General features: G+C 35.8%; 1 protein-coding gene across 1 annotated transcript; it reads left to right on the top strand.

Annotated features, from left to right (window-relative positions):
• The first annotated feature begins 1,811 nt into the window (after nucleotides 1-1,811).
• AMTN (amelotin) lies at nucleotides 1,812-17,653 on the top strand. Its single transcript, XM_045506149.2, has 9 exons — nucleotides 1,812-2,262; nucleotides 2,367-2,434; nucleotides 5,378-5,464; nucleotides 6,413-6,478; nucleotides 7,399-7,482; nucleotides 11,116-11,151; nucleotides 12,399-12,425; nucleotides 14,576-14,840; nucleotides 15,519-17,653. The coding sequence occupies exons 2-9, from the start codon at nucleotides 2,381-2,383 to the stop codon at nucleotides 15,527-15,529; spliced, it is 630 nt and encodes a 209-aa protein (XP_045362105.1). The 5' UTR covers nucleotides 1,812-2,262; nucleotides 2,367-2,380; the 3' UTR covers nucleotides 15,530-17,653.
• Nucleotides 17,654-21,109: the final 3,456 nt, after the last annotated feature.

A 21,109-nucleotide genomic window follows, 5' to 3' on the forward strand; every position in this document is an offset into this window, starting at 1 on the left:
CAATTAGAATAAGCTATTCATTAGCACCATACTCTAGACTGGCAATAGAAACCAAGTCTCCTCACCTAAGCCCAGGATTATCAGTGGCATAAAATTCAACTCTGCCTCCTCCAAAAAGAAAAAACAATTTTAAGGAAGCCCCTTCCCCTACACATTCATTGAAAAGAATGTCCAGGGGAAAGTGGACTCCGTGGTGTCATGGGCTCTCTCCCACATAATGAGTCTTGACTATTTAATGTTCCCCCACAAAATGTAAGCTCCTTAAGGGCAGAGATTTGTGCCCCTTCCATTCACTGTTTTATTCCCAAGGACTGAAATAATGTTAGCAGAAGACAGAGTGAACATACACTGAATGATGGGTTGGAAAAATGAACTGACTGAATAAAAGAATGAATGAATGCAACTATGAACGTCTGTGAGAAAATAAAGTCACTTCCCTTCCACATTCTTCAGCCCTTATGTTTCATTGTGCCTCTTAGTATCACTCCCTTTACCATGCCATTGTCTGTCCCATCAATCACATAATTCTCCAAATCCACTTTAAAGCCCCATCTCTTCTCTGAAGTCTTCCCTCAACTTGACCTTGCTCCAACTCCCTGTAGTATATAATACCTCTACCATTTATTCATCAACATGCAGTGACCATCTGGTGCTCTGCAAAGTTATTAACACAGACGACCCTAAAGAAATATAAGACAAGGCCCCAGGAACTCGCCATCTAGTTCAAGAGAAACATATAATCAGGAAATAATGAAGAAGCTGTGTGAGATAATATCTGATTGCAAGCCAAAATAAGTAACAGAAACAAACCAACAAACAAAAATACTACTGGTGACTAAAATCAGGTATCTCTCCAGCCTTCTCATTCACTGCTGTCCTCACCTCATTTCGTTCCAGTGTGAGGGAACAATAACATCACTCCTTCACGTATAAACACTGTCTGCGTGGAGGCTCTCCTTGCATTCTTAATGAATGCTTTTTATTCTTCAAAACCCATCTCCAAGATCACCTCCTCTATTAAACCCTCTCTGCCCTTCTGCCCCCAACAAAATTAATCATGTTCTCCTTCATACCTGTGTATACTCCTAGCACTTACTAAGTGTATCCTGGTTAACCTTTGTGTTTCCCCCATTCTTATCAGACAGTAACAAAAGTTGATTGTGTAATGAATTGAATAATTACAGAAAAGCTTTTGGGAACAATTCATTGTCTCAGACAGACATTCTATACTCCAAAACTAGCCAAATCTAAGAGGGCCTTCTATGTGAAATCCTGGCCTGACACAGATTTATCTTCGATTTGGACTGAGAATTTGTTGAACAGACCCCACCTCCCTCTGTATACAAGTCATTAAAGAAATGACATCTCTCAAAAACTCCAGGGGAAGCCTGGGGCCCTGAAAACCTATGGTAAGTATTTCATTGTTCTTTTCGTGAAAGAAACCTCAACGGACCCTTGCATTTTGCTTAGATTACAGTAGTGTTTTCCTCATTTAAAATAAAATGCACCATTCAACATTTCTGGAAGGCAATTTGGCCATACTTAGTGAAATTTAAAACAGACATATCCTTTAGTATAGTACTTCTAGGAATAATACCTAAAGAAATGCTCTCACATGTGTAACAAAATTGTATAAGGCTATTCATTGCACTACTTATAATTACAAAATAAAATGGAAATGGATTAAATATCCATCAAAAGCAAATGCAATGTAATACAATGTAGCCATTAAATAAATGAGATAAATCTATATTTACTGATACATAAGGATGCCCATTATTTGTTAAGTAAGCAAAGTAAACTGCAGAGCAATATACACAATAGGCCTTATTTTTAACATACTTCTGTTGTTTGATTTATATGTTCATACATACATGATAAAACAGGTACATCTGGGAAATCATTGGGAAAGTAGATGGAGGTGAAGAAGGGTTATAATTTTTTATTGTCTGCAGTTTTTTAAAATTACACAAGACATGTCTTCTTGAAATACCCTCTATTCAAATGATAGACATTGGGTAATACAATGTCTGTAGCTAATAACTCACCTAATGAAGTGTTGGGAAATGAAAGAAACCAAATGATTTCAGACACCGAAGTCCTGATTGGTCTCTCAGTTGCCAGCCTCCTGGAGTCAAGTTTAAATTCCTCTTACAAACTCACAGTTCATCAAAGAGTAAAGTTTTTCACCACAGAAACTACAGAAATCAACTGGACTTTGAATATTGTTTAACCGGTATATTTTGCCTAGTGAAGAGAAAGGTAATTAACTGACCATGTTTCAAACAATATTCTGTTTTTTCAAGTTCTACTTTGTCTTCAAAAGGAAAAAACAGAGCAAAAGAATAACAGTCTTTTTGTTTCAGGTAGCAATTTGAACATGAAGACTACGATTCTACTGTTTTGTCTCCTAGGATCAACTCTGTCATTACCAGTAAGTGCAATATGTTTATATTATGGACCAACCAGCCTTAGCTGCATCTCTAATTGTAAACTTCTCTCTCTTCTTGCCTGCTGCCAAAACTGCCCTGTCTGTGACCCATTCCCTAAGTTTCCTGTTTTTTTCCAAGTTGAAAGATGATAAACTAACAAAGTATTAGTGCACATTTCAATGTACTTATACTTTTAAAATGCATCCCCTCTATCGTGGTAGAGTTTCATTTTGGCAGAGCAGTAGGGTAGAAATTAGGAGAAAGGGGATGCTTTAGATTATGTGTACTCAAAGTGGATAATTATTCCACTTTCCGAAAAGAATTTGAGATTTTCTTGCCAACTAATTATTTTCTCATGACTAAAGAGGTAAACTATATTTTCTGATTTGTCTAATTGGAAGCACAAAACATCTAGATTGTATAAACTCTAAAAAAGCCTACTGAATCATGCAATAGCAAAAGAATGTTAAAGTGGTCAATATTTTTGACTTCGAACATTTCATCACAAAATATGATCACATACAACATATGTTATATCAAAGAAAGGACACTAGAATTAGAACACATACTCCAAATGTTCTCCAATATTTTATAGACATAGAAATACGTGATTTGGACCTTTAAGTGCATTCTGTTTGCTTGAGATGCTTGAGTGTGGACAATGAGAAAAAAGTTAGAAGATATTTACCAAAAAGTAGCAGACCAAAAAGAAACCATTCTTCAGCCTCAAGCTCACCTGACACTTCCATACTCATTCATATAATCAGCAAATATTCATTGAAAACTCTATATACAAGATACTGTGCCAGTTGCTGATACAGTGGTGAGAAAAAACAAAGACATGATCCTTCATGGTGTTTACAAGGACTGTAGATACTAATAAATATTTTTAATGTTAAATTATACATTATAACTGTGATTAGTTCTATGAAGGAAATGAACAGGGTGATCTTGTAGGGAGGGAATGGAACAAGACACGACTATCCAACCTCCTTCTTACTTCATTCCAAATATACAATTATCCTTCTTTAAAGAAATTGCCTGCAAAAACTTAGTTTCTAAACAAGGTATATTAGGAAGTTAATTTTTTTGTAAAACATGGGTTTTGCACTTCACCAAAAAATTTACCAAAAGGGTCTTCTAAATAAAGTGCCTCTGGTCAATTTAAATTACCACACAATTTGTAAAAACTCAGGAAAAATGAAGCTTTCCAGGAGCACAGCTATCATTCAAGGTGGACTGAGGAGTAATGTGCAGGTTAACGCAGACTGTTAATAGCCAGGAACGTGAGAGCAGCTAGAGACAGTGGTACCGGGAATGTGAGAAGCAATTTTAAATGTCTATTAGATATACTAGTAATATTCATCAAATGAAAACTCAAGACACATGGACAAGGGTTTTTCTTAATTATTTGTAAATGAATGTATTGAATTATCACAAAGGCATTAAAAAATGTACTGACTTGCAAATGTGAACACTTAAAGTAGCCTAATGATTGTTTCCAGTAGATCAAAAGTTTGGAAATAGGGTGCACACTGGAGATGGTACAGTTTGCATATTTGGAGGGGTAGTCAGAATAGACCTCAAAAAGAAGATGAACTCAACCAATGACTTGAAGCAGGTGAAGGACTGAGCCAATGTCTAGGGAAAGATGTATTCCAGACAAAGGTAACAGGTGGAGGTGAGGATCTGAGGCAGGAGTAGGCCTTACCTGTTCCAGAGACTGCAAGTTGCCTGAATGGCAGTAGTAGAGTGAATGAGAGGAAATGAGGTGGGATGGGAGGTCAGAGAGGCTCTGGGGGCCCAGGACCTGAGAGCCTTTTTAGGCCATCATAGGGTCTCTGGTTTTCACTCTGAGTGAAAATGGAAGTCAAGGCAGGGATTGAGTAGAGAAATGAAATGACCAAACTGTTGTTTTCAAAGGATCCTTCTGACTGCCATGCTGACAATGCATTGCAGGGGATGAAAAGACATTTGCAGAATTTATATTTATATAACCTTAAAGCTTAAAGGGACCTCTAAGGACAGATAGAGTCAATCCTACCTCTTACAACTGAGGGAAAAGACCAAAGTGAAACGATGAGTTAGTGGCAGCTCCAAGATATATCCAAGTGATCCAAGGATCGATGCAGCACTGGGGGAGTGGGGGGTAGGGGTGCACACAACACTGCCCTTGTTGCTACAGCTGGAAGCAATGGCCACTGGGTCAACCCAGCCAGGGAGCGTCCACCTGAATGCAGATGGAGTGCTAAGAGAAGCAAAGAGAAGAATTCATTTCTTCAAAGACTAAGAGCACTTGTAGGGATCCTAGTACAAACTCTGCCACTCAACATACCACCTTGGACAGATCACGTTGCTTGTCTGGGTCTCAGGTTCCTCACTTACAAAACAAAACCATACAACTAGAGCATATGAATTCAAGGAGATTTTTACCCCTAAAATTCAGTTATTCTTAATACACTATGAATCTATCCTGACTAGGAAGAGGACTGAATTTCCATTACAGGAACTAACTTGTCGGGCATGAGGCAAATGCAGGAAGCTTAATGAAAATACAGTAGAAATCATGGCAGCTTATCTTCAAGCATTGGGAAAAAGCAAATGTGTACAGAGCCAAGGTGTGAATTATGTATTTCATGTCCCGGAAAAGGAAGAAGGGAATTTCAGAAAAGAAGTGGGAGCCTAGGAACTACCACCAGAAATCCATGTGCCCTACCTCACCCTCTGTCCCTTCTCATAGCACCCTCTCGTGGTCTGGCACTTTTCCACTAAGCAATTCCATCTCCTGTCATGCCCAAAATGTTCTAGGGAGTCAAGACTGCTCCAAAACACACAGAGGCTAAAGACAGACATTTCTGCATTTGGGTCAACTTGTTAACTCCCAGAAATAAATGGATACAAAATCTCAAACACATTCCTGCCTCTTCAAATATCTGTTATCACAGATGCAGCTCAACCCCACTCTGGGACTTCCTCCAGCAAAGCTGGTTCCAGATCAGGCAACACCACTAAACCAACAGCAGCCAAATCCGGTAAGAGTTCTACAATAGGAAACATCTGCAGATGTTAAGGCTAGTGGATTTAAAATTAAGATTCACCCAAAATCTCATGACTGAGCAACAGAAAGAAAAGTTTTACTTGTGGGGGGAAAAACAAGAAATACACTGTTATGAAAACTTTGAGCAGGAAAAGAAATCCTCATTCTTTTTCCTTTTGTATAAATAGTAATTTGGTTTAGCAATGAAATCTAGTAAACTCTGAAAAGCAATAGCTACACCTATTGAGAAACTTTGCTCATCTGTTCCCTTGTGACATAATCATATATGGTATTTGCCAGAACTAGCAGGGATTAAGAGGCAGTCTATAAAAATGATTGCCCATTTCCTCATGGTTTTCTTAAATTCCATTGTTGCTGATGAGCTTATGAGTTACTGTAAAATCTGTCTCTGAAGCGTATCTAAATACTTTTGAAAAGTGCATTATCTCTTGGCTACCCCTCATCTTCCCACTCCAACCCTTCCTTTGCTCAAAAGGACCCCTCCTTACCTACAACTAGACTTCGTGAACTAGTGCAGTAACACCAAAGTTTAAAGTTCTCTTTTTGGTCTCTGGACATTATGCAACACTCAAGTCAGGAGCTGACCCCCCTCCTTAAGAAACTCAGGCTTATACAATCTGGGGACCTTCTCTGAAAAAGAATACAAAATTAGATATGTAAAATTTATTGCTAAAGTGAATAATTAATAACGAGGCAAAAAATAAGAGTAAATTACACATTTTTAAGCTGATAAATACCTTCAACTAGGGCATTGTGAGGTTTTCTCTGAGGGCCACGGAAGGGAGCAATGCTAGTGAAAGTCCCTGAAGCTTCATCTTCACTTACCCTCATATTAAGGGTACAGGTTACTTGAGGATCTCCACCACTAACAGCACAGTAAAATCAACCTTCTGTCTCATACAACAATTTCAATGCCCTGCAGGTCTTCCCTTCTTTAAGTCTAATACCATTGACACAGATGCTCACACTGGGGTCAGATCTGCAACTGGTAAGTACTCTTTTACATCATTTTAATATCCATAGTTAAATAAATATAATATCCAATGTTGAATGTATGTGTCTGTGTATCCACAGATGTACACATATACACATATTCATTGCAGATAAGCTGAAAGATGACAGAGAAAAGTCAAAAGAGACTTGGATGCTATTTGATACATCATAAAAGAGTTTTCTTAGCACGAGAAGCTCTAAAGGAATTAATCTAATTCTCAGGTCTTTACTTCTTTAGTTCTTCTCACCTCTTCTCCGAGCTCCCCTCCCCATTCCTGTGATATCTTCCTCTCTGCCCCTACAACATCCACACACCCACACAAGGACTATGACCTCTATCATCACCCCAGCGACAGGAGCAAACAAGAAAGGGTAGAAATATGCACATACTTTTCATAGAATATCCTATAGTTTAATCTGTTTGGGTGATAAAATAATTAGTAAGTTTCTTTTCTGCTTAAAGTGGGTTTTTTTCCAGGGGTCAGATTTAAATACAGTATTAGATGATATCCAGACTAGATATCTTACTCTGATCATCACAATTTTCATAGAGATACCTATGAAGGAACTCATTTCTTCATAAGAAAGCTATCAGAAAAATTCCAGAAATGAAATTTCTGTTATAGCCAAAAAGGAGAAAGCAAGGATAAAATCACCTAAGTAATACATAGGAGAATGGGTTAAATGCCAAAAAAAAAAAACTTAATATGAGAAAACTTAGTCCTGGGCTTCATAATTGTACTAATACACTCAACAAGTCTTTGAATTTCATTTCTAAATCTAATTCCAAATACAATAGTATAGATTTGCATAGCAAATCCTCCCTTTAAATATATTTTACATTTAAATACAGCTTAGTTTCCTGAATGTGCAAACTGAAACAACACAATGAAAATCTTCTTCACTGCCCTACAGCTAAATCCTGGGGTGGCACCTGGTTCCCAGACCCTCCCACTGACCCTGGGGGGACTGAACATGAAACAGCAACTACAACCACAGGTAAGTTCAGCGGCCAGGCTTCAGCTTAACACTGGGGAGCATTTTCAATCGGGCGGAAACCAAAAGAGAAGAAAAGAATTTTTTCAAGGTTCTTGAAAGTTTTACCGAGGTAATTTGCAGAGAGAAGCCCCACTAAACACACAGCAGTTTGGGGTAGTGTGGTTCTTGCTGAAACCTTATGAAAACACACCCAGAAGGCTGAGCATGCTGCCCCATGACGCCTCTAGAACACATCTGTAATAGGTAACAGGAAATGTGCAGAGCTGGGGGAGACTGAGAAGTAAAGGTTGCAGGGGGATTGAGAGGGATCAGGATTCTTCTCCGGCTTGCTCTGTTTGCTTCTGAAGACTTTTCTGAGGGACCAAAATCATTCCAAAGGGAAAATAAGAGACAGATAAAGTTCGTTTTCAGCAAATCTAATCTCCTTCTTTTGGGTCCCTTTTTTCATGCCTCCTCTCAAGTCCTCAAGAATTCTCTAGTTTCTTCTCTCCTCCCACCACGATTTGCTTTCAGGAGAAACCCTGAAACCCCTCTCACACAGATATAAATGACATGCTAAGCACATCACCGCTTTCAGAAGTATTTCAAGCGAAAATACAACGGTCCCTTTATGGCCAAATGGGTTATAGCTAACTTGTTCTTCGTAACACATTACCTCAGCCCTTATCATTCCCACATAATGGTCTAATTTTTCGTAGAGGCTTTCTTGATTATTACATACATAGTATATGTTAATTAGAGAGAAAATACAGATAAGAAAAAAGACAATTCACCCATAAACCTATCAGCCAGAATAAAACAGTCAGCATTCTAAGGCATGTACTTCCAGTCTTTGTTCTATGAATGTGAGTACAGTTTGTTAAAAAAAATATGTTTTTACTATATCTAATGTTCTATAATCTCATTTTTCACATAACACATTTTGAATATCCTTTCCTATATTTTGAATATTCACTTATAATATTGTGAATACTTACAACATTGTTTTTAATGACTGCTTATATTCTATCATAATGTAAAAAATTGGGGGTTTTTTTCAAAATTTTTGTTTCTATAAACAATACTACAGTGAACATCCTTTGACTAAGTCTTTGACCATATTGGTGATTATTTCCTTAAGACCAATTCTTAGGAATAGAATTTATGGATCCAAAGACATACAAAAATGTATGACTTTCAATACACATTTCCCAAATTATCAAGCATGAATATACCCTAACCATCTTCCTATCACTATGGACACCTCCAGGTTTTAATAATAGCAAGTTTGATTAGTAACTATAATCAAAACTGAGTTTAATTGCCAAAATATTTTAAGCTTCTCAGTTTAAATTTTACATCACATGCAACTACTTTTTCTGTACCTTTGTCCAAAATAACAACACAAGAAATACTATACTGCTTCATTTTCTCGTATTTGTAAAACTCTATAACTTATTTTTACATATTTTTAATATTGAGGTGTATACTTGTCTATCAGTCAGTACTTTTTTTTTTACAGACATATTAAAGCTTTCACTCAAAGTATTTCTGTTTATTTACATCTTAATAATAAAAGTGATCCTCTGAAAAGAATAGAGAGAGAAGCAAATAAAATGAGAATCTCTTTAATATGTGACCCTGGTATAATCCATCTGCCAACTACCCACCTTCAGTTTCAGTTGTTGCCCTGCTCTAACCTCAAAGTCAGACTTAGTACATCTTCATTTTCACCAAAGAATATATCCGCTGGAGTCAAAGGCATTAGTGGGCACTGTAGATGTTACTGAAGATTCAGTAGAGATGGGTTGACATGGCATGCTCCCCAACATGCAGTAATATAAATCAATCCCCTTTCTTGGTGGGATTCTTCAATGTCTCTAGGCTTTGCCACAACCAAGGGTCCCCATGCCTGCCTTATGCTGTGCGGCCTCAGACCCTCCGACTCTGCCTCTCCCTATGCAGAGTAGTTTACGTCCTCTGCCAGAAACTTGGGCACCTGTCCACATCTCTCATTTACCTAAGCAAGGCCAATATGATTAAGAGTGAACTCTAGAACCACAAAACTTCTAGTCAAATCCCAGCTCTCCAGGGTGGCCAAGTTACTTAAACTTCTGTGGCTCACTCTCCTCATAATGTAAAGTAGGAATTAATTAAAATCTACCGCTATAGCTATTAGAAGGATTAAATGAGCAAATTTATATAAAATCTTAGAACAGTGCCTGTCACGTGGAAATCACTCAGTAAGTGTTAGCTATTATTATTTCAAGCAATTTCTCTACCAAAAACTAATAATTTTTCTTCTTAGCGCTGCATTGGTGTTACATTATTAAATTATTTTCATTACAGTTTTTATTTAGACATCTGTGGTTTTCTCTTTGTATCTTTTTGTTCCTTCCAATTTGCTTTAAAAGAAGAAATTTCAATTTTGTTTTCTCCCAAATCCTGTGTCCCTTCTCTTCAATCTCCTTTTCCATTGCCATCTTGAAGATACGTTGCTTTTTGTCATTAGCGAAGCATCTGGCTGAGAAGAAAGCTTTTTCTTCAATGTGTGTACTTTTTACCTTTTGGCATTATGAGTATTATTGTACAAATTGCCTTGAGAAATAATAAAGTTGAGTCTTCTTGTAAGACTTTAGTATTAAAAGTCCCATTTTGGTTTAGTTTTGGGGTTTTTTTTTTTACTTTTTCTTTAATTGAAGTATAGTCAGTTTACAATGTTGTGTCAATATCTGGTGTACAGTCATACATGAATATACATATATACATATATATTCTTTTTTACTGTAAGCTACTACAAGGTATCAAATATAGTTCCCTGTGCTATACAGTATAAACTTGTTTGTCTATTTTATTTATACCAGTCAGTACCTGCAAATCTCGAACTCCCAATTTATCCCTTCCCACATCCTTCCCCCTAGTAACCATAAATTTATTTTCCATTTTGGTAACTTCTGTGACATTATGTGAATTTCTATAGAAATAAAAATAAACCTTGGAACCCTAGTTTTTATTTGACAAACCGTAACTTTAGTTCTTAGATTGCTAGAGCACACCAGCATCTCACCCAAGTCTTTTCAACTATAAATTCATAGCATTTACAAAGTTGTCAGTGACCAGTATTTCTCACTTAGCTCTAAGAGCTCTACTAGGATTGGGGTCCACACTTTCTGAGCAGTGCTCGATTTTAATAGCAAAATATCCAGGTAATCATTATGAGACTAAATACATATGCTTCAAGAAATCTTTGTATTTTAAAATATCCATTCCATGTTTTCATGTGTCTTCTGAGATGCCATAGAAAAGAAATATGCATTTTATCATCATGACTACTTGGAATAATTTTAAGTTTGGAGATAGCCTGAGATCAAAATTATTTTTTGTTCATCCAATTTACTAACTTCTACCTTTTAAATGTGCTGCCTTGGACTGGTTTCTAAATCTCTCTGAGTCTAATTTTCTTTTTCAAATGAATGAGTACCAATTCCAATCTGGCTCTATGAGTCTACATCTATCATTATAGATGACACATTCATACAAATAGTTGTTCAACACATATTGTATACTTTTAAGAAAGTCTCAATATTTATATCATCTGCCAGAACTTACCTTTTAATATCTCTTTTACTAAATTTTTCACTTTTTTTTTTTCAGATATTACCAGTTATAGTAGCACACCTTGGAGTCCAGGTAAGATTATTTTGTAATAAGATTTTTATTTTAAATCATCTTAGCATGAAATATTTAATCCTGTCTCAATTCACCAGATAGTCACCAAGTTTCCTATCTACTTTGCACCTTATAGACACTGATAATAACAAGAACTAACACTTACTGAGCACTTACTATGTGCCAGGTACTGAGCTAAGCACCTTTTTATTTATTATGTACTACCTCACCTAATCTTCAAAGCAAACTTTTATAGACAATATATTTATTTCCAATTTGAAGATGAGTACCGGCAATCTTATAGTTACTCAGTTACAATCACACAGTTAGTAGTAAATGTCACAGATGAAGCAAACAATCATTTAAACCACAGTGTTAAAACAAATTAATGGACTTACCTAATAATTAATAATTTGGGGAATTTTTAATCTCAAGTTTACTTATTAACTATATACCTTTTCCCTGAAAATAATAAAACATTTTCATCTCTCCCTATTTTCCTTTATGAAAGGTAACTCTTGAGATCAATGATAAAATCACCAAGAGCCAAGATCAAATATGAGCATCAGATGGCAGCTTTTACTTCTAAAAGCGGAATCAAATATAAAATTCACATTAAATTTTATTTAACTTTATTAAAGTTTATGTGCAAATATATTGATCAAAATAATTTTTATAGTAGAGAAGATTAGGCGCAAATTAAATTTAAACAAAAGGAAAATTATTAAGTAAACTGTACAACATAAAAGCAAATAAATATACTTCTGACCATTCAGAAGTATATTCATTAAAATTTGTTGGTAATATGGCTAAACGATTATCATGTTGTATTAAAAGAAAAAGTAAGACAAATTGTATAAACAACATGACTTCTAGTATGTTAAAAAGAAATGTTTGAAAAGCATCTGGAGAAAATATATCAAATTCTGCATAATGGGATTATATTTTTTTCTTTATTGCTTTCTGCAAAGTCCAAGTTTCCTCTAATATGCATCTATTACTTAATAATAGAAATATATATAATTTTTTAAATGCAGAAGACTTCCCATCACTCAGATAATAAATGTTAGCAGTGCAATATCATGTGCTGACTTGAGTTTTGTGATACAAGTCACAAAGGCAGTTTAAACTATTATTGAAAATTAAAAATGTATACATCTTTTTTATAATCTTTAAAATTATTTTAAGTTTTAAAGTTATGTTTTATATATGTTGCCTCAAATATATTAAAAGTTGCCTAATAATCTGTGTTATTATTTTCCTTTTAGGGTACTATCCTAAGCTCAGAAGAATTGGTAAAAAAAAAATTTTTTTAATTACTAGCATTTCAAATTCTTTTCACTGCTACCACAATGCTGTTTTCTTTTTTTTTTTTTTTTTAATATAATGCTTTCATATAGTCTCTTTTGACCACAAAACCTAAACCTGGTGCATACTACAATGAACTGAACATTTTTATAGGTTTTTGCATTAGATAAATCCTTTGTCCAGCTGGGGATTTCATCATCCTTCTCCATCTACTTTCCCATTAACTTGACTTAGCTTTTGTTCTCTATATTTGATGTTAGATTCAGTTCTATCCCGAAAGCCAATGCATATTTTTACACTTTAGATTGATTAAAATATAGGACTGTTAGTTATTGAAATGCATGCAGATGTAGAACAATACATATATTGGTATTTATTGCAGGAAAGATTTATTTTCTTGACAAATTTTTAATTCTTGTAGGAAATTATCCTCTTATGGTGATGAATGAACTCTTCACTATACATATGAATAATTAGAGGGCTGAACCTAGGTAAAATTCATATTACCATTACTAAACACTTCTATACATTTCCCCATAAGTCATTTTTAGAAAAAAAGTGACTTGAATTAATGTGGTATCTAAACATGATACTGAACTAAAGAGTTGAGGCAATATCTGGGAAGACAGTTCTTTAAATATTTCTATTATGGAAAAGGTAGAGACTTGCTAGACTGTCCATAAATAAAATAAAGTAACAATTTTGCCAACATTTATACACGAGCACCCATATCTACCAGTTATTGACCCAATTGTGTAAAACAGGGATTTTAGTAGACCTTTTTACACATATTGCCTCTAATCCTCAACAAATTACAAAACAGAGATTTTTAGTCCAGCTTTACAGAAATAGAAACTGTGGCTCTGAAAGCTTACTCAACTTAGGTCCCAAGGTCAAAAAAGAATAGATCCAGATAGAAAATCATTCTTCTATCCACTGTACCAGTGGTTTTCATTTTTTTTTTTTAGTGAAATCCATAGTAACAGCTATATTTTTCATGCAGCCAACACATATGCATTTTATGAAACAATATTTACCCTTAACATATAGAATGCACTTGGTAATTTATAATCTATTATTGTTGTCTTATTTTTAAATGATGGTACCACCCACTTTCTTTATTTCAAATGCATGGATGTCACAACCCCTAACCTGAAAACTTCTGTACTCTACTCCTGTCTCTTATCCGGCATAAGTCTAATTCTGGTTTCAGTACAACATAAATCTAAGACAGTGTTTTCCAAACTTCAGTCCTGGACCATCAAACCAGGACAACTTGGAGTGCTGGTTGAAAGTGCATATTTCTACCTCTTAAGTGGCTCTTATGCAAATTAACAATTGAGAACCGCACTCAAGGAAATGGACCTGTATCTTAATTATGAGACTTCAACCCTTTTTGTTCTTTGAGAATGCCATCGAACTCTCTCTAAAACCAGCTGATTTCAAATTATTTCTTCTTTGGAAGAAATTTCACAGTAATTTTTTCCCAGGGGGAAAAAAGAACAATTGTAGGCAGCAACAGCATTCATTACCAGTGTGCAAATCATTGACAGTCCAATAGAGAGGAGATCCACTGAATAACCTCAAGGAATACACCAGTGGCCGAATTACCAAAAGAAAGATTTCTGACTAAATATTCCAATGCCTTTGAAAAATACCTTAAAAGAAATCTGAAGGGATACAATCCATGAGAGAAGGATTGATTGAATTAATTTTTCCATTAATTTTATCTCTTAAATTACTTTAAAATATATATGGGTGAAAGACTATGATTTGGGTCAATAACACAGATGCAACCCACTGTAATTGTATGGATTCTCTGCCTTAGCTCTACCTCCAGCTGTACCTGATATGAACAAATTATGCATTATTCCTTTTCCTGGGCCTGACTTGATTCTGGCTCTCCCTTCCTGAGGGAAATGGAGCACATCAAGGAATCCTAGTAATGAAACCAGCATCAGGCTTGGCTCAGGTCGGGGCGGCATTTCCTCCGAGGAAGGCTCAATCTTTACTGGCTCTACCCTCTCCATCTGCAAATCCTACCCAAACTTGCTACCCACCAAGAAGAAAAAGGTGGTTGACCAACCTTAAAATGTGTTCTTTTGACTTTGTTTTCTTTTTCCTTCCCTCATTCCAGCCAGCAGCCCCACAAATCTTCACAGGCCTTATCTTCCATCCCTTGTTCCCTGGAGCCATCCAGCCCACCAGTCAGGCTAATCCAGATGTCCAGAACGGAATCCTTCCTGCAGGACAAGCAGGAGTAAATTCTGCCAACCAGGGAACGCCATGGGGCCCCCTCCCAACTCCCAGTGGCACAGATGATGACTTTGTAGTGACCACCCCTGCAGGCATCCAAAGGGGCACACACACTATGGAGGAAACCACCACACCATCGCCAAATGGTAAATTCTCCAAGCCGCTCATGTGCCCCTGGGCCATGAAAGTCATCTGCAAAGTGGAAGGAGAGTTCTTGCCTTGACAAATGCAGATCCCAGTAATACCAGGGAGCCCTTTTACTCATCACATTTGATTGCAGCAATGTGAGGGAGTGTTTTCACTAGGCTACCAACCCTATCAAATCTACCAGAAAGAAGACATGTAATTGCTGGCATAACTTATCTTCTATGTTAAATCAGAGCTAGAAATATTTGGAAACAAACGGTGCTCTCCCTTTCCCATCCTCCCCGCCCCCACAACCCTCAAACACACACAGGACACAGTTAATCAATCAAGATATTCTTTTCTCCTCCCTAATCATGGATGAGTCTCAGAATCTTCCTAACAAAAGGTTGCAAGCAGCCACTAGTAATAGATGCAGTTAGCACAGTAGATGAACCCATGTGCCATTCCCCTCAGATGGAACTTTTAAAATGTGGCAAAAATAAGCTCTTCTAGCACCAACAGAGATAATCGTTTAATCTGTGAGGATGTCCAGACCCAAGTGTTCCAAATGTCCAAATGGACAAAAGGATGATTCGCTATTGATACTTTTGACCCTAGAAAAGAAATTTTGATCTCAAATTAAAATGTTTAAATTCAATGCTTTTACCTAAATTTAAAAGTGTTTTATTTTCTTCCAGGAATTCAGTAAGCTGTCTCAAATTTTTTCAACTAAGCCGCCTCAAATGTGGTGACACATGAGAATCTTTTTCATTGATCATATTACAGAATAGGCTGAGACACACTGGAGAGTATCAGAAGAAATTCATTCTTAGTTTACCTATAGAAATGTTCTTGAAATTTCTGAAAATATATACTTCCTGGAGAATACTGACTTCTGAAATAGAATTAAACGGATAAATTTGTCTTTGAAATATAACATTATGCCACTTTGGACCTGGATGATATATATATTAAAATGTATTTTGAAATTGACTCTTTTTCTTCTTTGCGGAGTTGGGGGTTGGTGAAAGAAAGTCAGACCATTTCAGAAACTCCATCACCTCAGGACACCTAGGTGATTACTCACAGCCTGGACTTTCTCTGGAAGCAGGCAGTGCAGCAGTCATGGCAGTGGACATCCAGCTGTCTAAGGACAAGTTCTAATTTCTTCACAACCACCTTAAGACCCACTGTCTCCCATAGGAGCCACAAATTTAATTTTCAACAAGCAAATTAATTGCAAATTAAAAGCAAATTATATGTGCATCTAAAATATGCAGAAGCCAAAAATTATGTCATATTGCCTATCCTCAAGCTGCTTATATACTAGTGATTCTGGCATTTAATGTTTAGTTTGGTATGTCTGAGAGTTAGCAATGACATTGATAAAAGTACTCACTAAAGAAGAAACTCTTGCTCTGCACATCTAAAAGGTAGAATTTAATCTTATTTAAGTGTATAGCCCAGACCATTGCACTCCATTCAGAGTGGGAGGGACTGAGAGGCATTAACACAAACTACAGAGAGGCCCCACGTAGGAAAGACATGGGCATTGAATTTAAACATTTTCACTTGAGATCAACAGATATTTATAACATTTCCCACTATATTTTCATCAGCCTCATCAGTATGGAACAAACCTAAATATATACTCACAAAATATATTCCATGTTAAATTTTTCAGATGGTTAAAAATTTAGTAGTGGCTAAAGATTTATTACCCACGGTGTTTTAGATGTGCAGAGCTGAATAACATATTATGAATTTTCAAGATTTTTTTAGTCAAATGAGAGTAAATTATTTTGCCATTAGTGTCATGTGATACTTACTACAAGTGTTAATCGAAAGATTTCCTAGGTAACCCTCTATAGAAAAAAAAGAGTCTCTCTGAGCTTCATTTTACTTATCTGTAAAACAGGGGCAAAAACTCCTGTTATAGACATCCCACAAGGTTAACATGATGAGTTCGATAAGACGGTAAGGGGTAGGAGTATTCCTGAAAGCCATTTCTGAAGTGGAACAACAAGAGCAACTGAATCATTCACAAACCACACACATTTATCCCACTAAACCCAAAATCAATTTCTCCTCAATTCAACCTTTCTTAGGCAAATCTCAAAAATACCTATGATCATCACAATGCCTTTTGATGCAAAGTATGATGAAAGGAAAGCCACCATGGAGAGAGACAGATGTTGTTACTGGTTGTAGTTAAAATATCTTACATTTTCAAGAGCTACAAACGTAAGACTCTGTGAACACATTGCTAGCATCCCCTTAGGGTTTTGGAAGGAGCCAGGGCAAGAAAAAGGCCCTGAAGCTTAAGCTTTATTAGCTTCATAATCAATCCATCTCTGCCTCACCACTTTTACCCAGTTCTATTTGCCCTTCCTTCCCTTGTGTTTGTGTTATTTTTGTAACATCCTATTTACATCCTTATTAGATGCCAAAAAGTCATAATAACACCTCCCTTGTTCTAGGTGACAAATTCTGCTTGGCGTACAAAGCAAAGGGAAATAATGTATAGTGAGAGCATTCTATGTGGGAAGTACAAAATATTTTTGAAAAACTAAGCTCTAATTTAGTCTTGGTAAGGCAAATGGATACCAAGGTCTGGAGAAGTGCTGTCCAATCGAAATATAACATGAACCACATATGTCATTTAAAATTTCCTAGTAGCCACATGAAAAAGGTAAAAAGTAGGTGAAATTAATTTTAATATATTTTATTTAACCCTGTGTGTGTGTGTGTGTGTGTGTGTGTGTGTGTATGTATATGTGTATATATACAATATTATAGCCTGACATATATGCAATACAAAAAATCAATGATCTATTTTATCTTTTTTGGGGGGGAGGGGTGTTACTAAATCTTTGGAAGTAGATGTGTATTTCTATTTGCATCTTAATTTAGACTAGCCACATTTCAAGTGCTTAACAGCCACATTTGGTTAGTGGCTACGATATTGGACAATGCAGGTCTAAATATAATAGAAGAAGAGCCACAGCATTAAAAGTAACACCCCTATTTAACCAATGGGGAATCTAAAGCTTTGTGTTAGTAACATTTCCAAGGTCACTCAGGAGCTAGTATTTGGGGGAAATGGGTTTTGAACTTAAATTTCCACAACAAGATATAAAGTTGAAAGAAACTTCTCTAAATTACCAAAAAAAAAAAAAAATCAATCAAATTTAATCAATAGTGTTAGAGAAAAGAGTGGACCATAAAATGACAATACAAAATCATTGTCATATGAAGAGACAGAAAAGAATAGATATTGACCTTACACATTTCACAAAAATTAACTCAAATTAATTTCACAGACCTAGAAAAAAAATGCAAAAAATAAATAAATAAATAAAAATAGAGGAGTCTTAAAAAAAAAATTTATATACCGAAACATAAAATGCAAAGCTAGAGATTCCTAGTATATAATGTAGGAGTATATCTAGATGATCTTAGGTTTGGTGATGACTTTTTAGATAGCATATCAAAAGTACACTCTATGAAGGAAAAATTGGTAAGTTAGACTTTCATTAAAGTTAAATTTTTCTGCACTGCAAAAGATAGTGTTAAGAAAATAAAAAGACAAGCCACAGACTAGGTGAAAAATCTTAGCAAAACATATACCTGATAAAGGACTGGCATGCAAAATATAGAAAGAATTCATAAAATTCAACAATAACAAAACAAGCAATCCAATTTTTTTGAATAGGCAAAAATCCTGAACAGACACCTCACCAAAGAAGACATACAGATGGCAATTATTCAGAATACGGGAAACAATGCTCAACATCATATGTCAGCACGAAATTGCAAATTTAAAACCAATGAGATACCATTAAACACCTATTAGAAAGGTTAAAATCCACAACACTGGTAACGTCAAATACTGCTAAGGATGTGAAGCGACAGGAACTCCCATTCATTGCCGGTAGAAATGCAAAATGGTACAGCTACTTTGGGAGACAGTTTGGCAGTTTCTTACAAAACTTAAGATACTCTTAGCCATATGATCAAGCAACTGTGCTCCTTAGTATTTACCCATACGAACTGAAAACTTTAGTTCACAAAAGAATCTGCATACAAATGTGTATAGCAACTTTACTCATAATTGCCAAACCTGGAAGTAAACAAGATGTCCTTCAATAGTTGAATGGGTAAGAAAACTGTGGTAAACCATACAATGGAGTATTAGTCAGTTATCAAGTCACAGAAAGTCATGAAGTAATCTTAAATGCATACTGCTAAGCAAAAGAAGCCAATATGCAAAGATATATACTATATGATTCCAGCTAGATGACATTTTGGAAAAGGCAAAACTGTGGTGACAGTAAAACGGTCGATGACTGCCAGAGTTCTGGGGAGAGGAAGGATGAACAGGTGAAGTACAGGGGATTTTTAGGGCAATGAAACTATTCTGTGTAATACAGATACAGAGATGGTAGGTATATACAAATTTGTCAAAACCCACATAATATACAACATAAAGAGTAAATCAGAATGTAAACTGTTGGATTTAGTTAATAAAACGTGTCAATATTGGATCATCAATTGTAACAAATGTATGACACTAATGCAAGATATTAGCAATAAGATTAACTGTAATTAGCAATTAAAGAGGAGCTCTCTGTACTTTCTGCTCAATATTTCTGTAAACTTAAAATTGTGTTGTTTAATGATATTAATTTTTAAATATATCAAGAAATTACTGGTTAGTATTTTAAAATATTAGCCCACAGTGTTTGCAAATTGATACTGTTTGCTAGAAATGATGACTAAGAGATAGAAAACGTCGCCCCCTCGTGGTCCTGAGAAAGTAAATCTAAAAGCATAATGAACCAGCCGGAGCCAAGGAAAAGACAGCAATGGCCCCTTTAGGAGGAATGGGTACTTCTAGGAACAAATAAAGTCTCAACTATGATAGCTATCCATAAATGCAAGCAAGAACTCAAGCAGTCAGGAGGAAGGGTGATTAAGGACAACATTTAAGGAAAACCACAGAGAGTATGAGCAAAGTATGTAAGTGATTAATGCCTTGTAATACCATAAGAGTAAGTAGGAAAGAAGGAAACAAGATTTTATAACTCCTCCAACTGTCTACATTATCCCTTGGGTAGGAAGACCTCCACAGGCCAGGAAAAGAAGTCACACTAAAGGGTCATAAAATTGCAGGCTCATCCTCCCGGTAAAATACTGGCAGACCCGACCTGTAGACATCTAATCTAAGATGCAAAAAGCCATATTCAGGAAATTTAATGGGACTAAGCAAATACAAGTTGAACTTTTAATTATTAATATTCTTAAAACTTTAAATTTGTTAAACTAAAACAGGTAACTATATACCTAATATGAAATGGGTATGTGACAGATTTTAGATCAACACACAGGACAAAAATTGTAACAATTATTCACTTCAGAGGAAAATTCAAAAGAACAACTAATTTAAACTTCCTTTAACTTTAACCTTCGAGAAGACGTTACATATGAGACAATCTCAGCAAGTAGTATATTTTTGTCCCTTATAGAATCTACGAAAATATTTTTAGGAACTAAAGATCCTACTACTTTATTTCAATGTCCCTGTGCAACTGAGAATAGAACAATTGAGAAGTCATAGAAGTAAGGTAGCACATCCAAGATCACTTTCTGTGCAGATCATCACCCCGCCTCCCCATTATCATCCCAGGTGGATAGCCACCACCGGTGTTGTGGACATATTCATGTCGCACATTGCATCCTCAGTATTTTGAGTACAACCTCCTGGATGTCAATATATATTGCTAAGGATGTTTACTGTCACCCTACATTCTAACCTTGGGATCTACGTGTCATTCATGAGTTCTTTCTCCAGCTGCATCTAGCCTACTGTTAAACTATCCATTGTTCTCTTAATTTTGTTTATTGGTGTTTTCAGTTTCAGAATTTCTATTTGGCTCTTTCTGATATCTGCTACATTGCATTTTATAGTTTCCTATTCCCTGTCAAAGTTTTCAAGCTTTGCTTTTATTTCTTTAAATATAGTCTTAGTTTTTTCAAAGCAGAGTATAATTCTAATTATCTTGATTCCCCGTCTGTTTCTTCCTATTGTCTGTTTTTCTTCTCATTCCTCCTCACGGTTTCTTGCCTCCTCCTAAATCAGATTATCTTTGATAACATGTCAAATTTTGTTTCTAAAAATTTTTTGTAGAAACAATTAGGACCAGAGAGCATATTTTTGCCAGGAGGCCAGGGAAACAACAACCTGGATCATCCTAATCCAATTTTAGAGTTAAAGATTTTTCTGGGC

Source organism: Camelus bactrianus, chromosome 2 (assembly GCF_048773025.1).
Source record: "Camelus bactrianus isolate YW-2024 breed Bactrian camel chromosome 2, ASM4877302v1, whole genome shotgun sequence".
Classification (NCBI taxonomy): Eukaryota; Metazoa; Chordata; class Mammalia; order Artiodactyla; family Camelidae; genus Camelus; species Camelus bactrianus.

Excerpts from the sequence above, each read along its gene's own strand:
- AMTN (XM_045506149.2), top strand. The coding sequence starts at position 2,381 with ATGAAGACTACGATTCTACTGTTTTGTCTCCTAGGATCAACTCTGTCA. Across the intron at positions 2,435-5,377 it reads GATCAACTCTGTCATTACCA|ATGCAGCTCAACCCCACTCT; the intron begins GTAAGTGCAATA and ends CTGTTATCACAG. Across the intron at positions 5,465-6,412 it reads ACCAACAGCAGCCAAATCCG|GTCTTCCCTTCTTTAAGTCT; the intron begins GTAAGAGTTCTA and ends AATGCCCTGCAG.